The following is a 4,254-nucleotide window of genomic DNA, read 5'->3' on the forward strand; positions in this document are numbered from 1 at the left end:
TTTTAAATTGATCTTTTACGCCTTCCTAGAAAAACAGACTTACACTTCAAGGTAAAACGTTAAAATGTGGCGTTTTCTTTTTTATTGGGACACAAAAGCTTCTAATAGAAGTAAGATTTATCAGAAACAAAACATTGTTGGGGTGAGAATTCCGGAAAACATCAAACACACGCTTTAAGAAATCTTAGAACACGTTTTATGAAAATAAATACCCTTCTTACATGTAAACAAACACAAACAAGTACAGCTCATGGAAACAAACAAACAAAAAATATCAACATTTATATTTTTGCCGTATATTTTCATGCTAAATGTGTCGACATTTATTATGATAATTAAAAATAATCTTTTCTGTTTGGTTTTCTGCTGAGGATGATTTAGACGGTTAATTTTCAACAATATTGGTTTTATTGTTCACAATAAAAGGAAAACAAATAATGCTGATTCGTCTGTTACAGCAATAACACATACATGTCTTTGTTTGTTCGTTTACCGTTAGTTACCGTACCATTAGTATCTCAAGGTCCTCAGACACGTGTCCCACAGTTTCACTATTGCATCATGTCGTATGTATTGTTTATTCAATTTGAAGCCTTACGGCTCATAAGCATACACAGCAACGTATAATTGATACATAAGTGATATGAAATACCAAATAATTATAACATCATGAATGAAGCATAATCTTGTACATCGCATATATATATATAGTACCTATAAATGGCAGTATAGTTCTATTAATTATTAAAAAGTACAAGATAAATAAATTATCGGAAGATGGCAGATCTTATAAAATAACCTCACCTAAGTGTACTGTGGCTATCGGAAAACAGATGAGGTGACAACATTTTCTTAGCATAATAACAACCGGGGCTCAATAAAGAATATGTTAATTACCATGTAATTACCATTTCTCATGTCGTAAACACATTTGTAACTGAAAACAGCGTATTTTTTAAATTCCAAAAACAACAGTTCTATGGTTATAAAAACAAAACGTTTTAAGCGAAGAAAATAACCGTTTGTTTTAGTTTTAAAAAACCTCTTGTTTTTGTTGTGAAAACAAAAGTTTTTTAGTGAAGATCACTTGGTTCGAATCCGTTTAAAACATGCATTGCCGTAGATATGTATTAAGCCGGAATGACACGATAGCCATTGATAGGTACCGTGGTATAGAGGGAAACAAGAGATATTATAATATTTGAGCAGGAAATAGAACAATATGCAGAGACTTTTTGTAAAATATGTATACTTACTGAATTTCTTTAGTATAATTTATTTTTAGTTCGAAAGATCAAACACCTGTTTGTATTATTGAATTATTTTAACGTAACACATTACGCATTTAATGACTAGATTATCAATATAAATTGCGTACATGCTTGTTTTAATCGCAAACTCTTCTATATAAAGTAACGTGTGCTTCCAATGAAATCTATTTTATGAATTTATTATTTTCACACTCTTATGAATATGATGTTGTAAGTCTCAACACCGACTAAGATAGCAATCTAATTCCGTGGTCTTAATTTTCATGGCTTTTTCTGGTTATGAATTTACGTCATATTATTTTTATATTACAAGCAATGTACATCGTATTGATTGTCTGCTCATAAATATGTATATCTATTAAATTAGGAATTAATGTTTTCGTTGTGTCAATAAAAACAAATAATATTACATGTAACGTTGTATTTGTGTGTATTAATTAGCTTTACATAATTTTCCAATATACGCTACATGTCCAGTGCGTGAAATATTGCGCACGTGTTCTTGTTGTGACTTATGTGGCGGTCAAGTTACTTCAGTAAACAATGTATCTGATATTTCTTGTAATTTAGCCCAATCTGTACATATTTGCAGATCAATTTCAAACACTTGGACCAATATTTGCTAAAATCCTAGACTACTGCAGAAGACGTCACGGGTGAGCGCTCACGCTTCAGGTAACTGTAAGTAAAGGGGCGGGACTGTTCCCCGTAACCTGTCACGGGGGACAATAGCGCGTGTAAACAGTGGGCGGGGTTATTGGGTAATAATGACCATTGACACATCAATCAAAGACGGAGACGCCAAAAAGAATCTCCGATTATTATCTATTAGTATGGTTTGACCATTGGTGACGGCCCATTTTGAACGACCAATCACATTCCGTCTTTTTATCCAAGTTTTAGGATAAAACTCTGGCGATACCGAGTTTCAAAACATAATTAACTTTTTTGGAGAAGAGAAGCAATATTTTTTCAGGCAGACTTTATCAGGATATACAAACAGTGATCAGTTTGGACAAACATCTTTGTAGTTTGTTGTGATATACAATAACATTGTACACCAACGTTGTTTTATTACCACGAACTCTAATCGGCCACGGACGGAACTTTTGGAAAATATTTTCCGTGAAACATTGAGTTTTGTTAGTTCATTATGATAATGGATAACAACCAGAACTTAGCAGGCAGGGATGGACTGACCGATACTTCGTCCTGTATGATGGCCACCTCGCACCTCCTACAATCGTCCATGCACGGGATGAACCCCGACCTCCACCCAGATCACACAGTGGACCACCACGATCGTCTCCACGACGACAATGACGACGTCAAGGATGAACTCGATGTGAACAGTTCCGGAGACTCTGACGACGACCAGAACTTTTCCGGAACTTCAACTTTATCACAACAGAATCGAAGATTTGCGGACGTAAAGCCACCGTATTCCTACATCGCCCTCATCACCATGGCGATAGAGAGTTCCAATTCTGGTATGATGACCCTGAACGAAATCTACGCCTTCATCATGAATAGGTTCCCTTACTTCAAGGAGAACCAACAAAGATGGCAGAATTCTATCCGTCACAACCTTTCCCTTAATGACTGTTTTGTGAAAATCCCACGTGCTCCCGGTCGACCAGGAAAAGGGAACTACTGGGCTCTTCATCCAGCGTGCGGCGATATGTTCGGTAACGGAAGCTTCTTGCGCCGCGCCAAGCGCTTCAAGCTCCAGCGCCAGAGGATGAGGGAAGCCGAACAGGCGCAAGTACAGCATGTGAATTCATTTGGACATTTCAGCCTTTTCCCTCCTCCAACGTCCGGATACAAACCTTATCCTTCGCTCAACTCGCTAACACTCGGCTCGTTCCCCCAGGGTCTTCCTCAGTCTCAGCAATACGGCAGCTTAGTTTCCAAACCGGAACCATGGAACCCGCCCGGCTCCTCCAGCTACAATCCATACTACAGCAGCAACAGTATGAACATGAATATGAACAATTCCATTGGAGCTTCCCTTGGTAGTTCCCTCGGAAGTTCTCTGGGCGGACCCTATCTCTCCGGGAGCCAGGTACCTCCCGTGCCAAGTATGAACAGCTCTCTGACAAATTACCCCTCTCTGCAGCAGTCCTACGGGTGCGGTCCCCAATACAACAGTCAGATTCGGCTCCAGGCGTCTCAGTGACAAACCCAATGACTTAAACAATTGTAAATGAGTGATACAGACAATTGCGAACCAGTGATATTTTGTGTAACTGTGAGAATGATGTGTATGTGTGTGTAGAGGTAAGAAAATAACTGTGTTGATAATTCATTCATATGTTCATAGTAATTGATATCACATTATTTTATGTTTCCGAACTTATATTGATTAGATATAATTTAACTACCAGTGTCGGATAACACATTGTTGTAATATATGATATATGTTTGTGTGAATTCTAGTGCTAAAATACAAGGTGAACACGACAGTCACGATGGGCGTCGCCCCGTGATACTGTGCACGTGTCTACGCATACTTCCTGTCACATGGTGGTCATGATTTCCTTATAATTACCTTATCAGTCCCTTAGTTGTTGTGTGTCTATTGGTGAATGACTATGAGGTAAGGATTGTCTTTGAATTGCATAATTTTGATTATAGACGTGAACAATTATGAAAAAGTTTGTATGTGTGTTTTGGAGTGTTTGAATGCCATTGATTTTGTATATAAAATGTTTTGAATCTCAACTGTGATAGTGCAATAAACAATTTGATAACCCAATTTATATCTCATGGTTTTCCTTAAAATGTAAATATCAAATGGACACAAACTGTTGATTCTTCCAGTAAATACAAATTCTAATATCTTTATTTGTTTTATGAGTATTAGCGCGAAGTAAATCAAACAGTGTCTAAATATTGATACAGATTGTGTCCTTTTGAAATTATGTTCATTATATTTCAAAATAAAACAAAAACCCGGAAAGCGAAAAACACCCGGAGAGAC

The 4,254-nt window shown here is 37.0% G+C and overlaps 1 protein-coding gene across 1 annotated transcript; it reads left to right on the forward strand.

The window, feature by feature from the left end:
• The first annotated feature begins 2,231 nt into the window (after window positions 1–2,231).
• LOC110453100 (forkhead box protein B1-like) lies at window positions 2,232–4,024 on the forward strand. The gene has a single exon (XM_021501937.1). It carries the CDS (start codon window positions 2,425–2,427, stop codon window positions 3,448–3,450), a length of 1,026 nt encoding a protein of 341 aa, XP_021357612.1. The 5' UTR covers window positions 2,232–2,424; the 3' UTR covers window positions 3,451–4,024.
• The last annotated feature ends 230 nt before the right edge of the window (window positions 4,025–4,254 follow it).

Source organism: Mizuhopecten yessoensis, unplaced genomic scaffold (assembly GCF_002113885.1).
Source record: "Mizuhopecten yessoensis strain PY_sf001 unplaced genomic scaffold, ASM211388v2 scaffold7087, whole genome shotgun sequence".
Taxonomy (NCBI): Eukaryota; Metazoa; Mollusca; class Bivalvia; order Pectinida; family Pectinidae; genus Mizuhopecten; species Mizuhopecten yessoensis.

Bases quoted from the DNA above. Each gene is read 5' to 3' on its own strand.
- LOC110453100 (XM_021501937.1), top strand. From the start codon at position 2,425: ATGATAATGGATAACAACCAGAACTTAGCAGGCAGGGATGGACTGACC.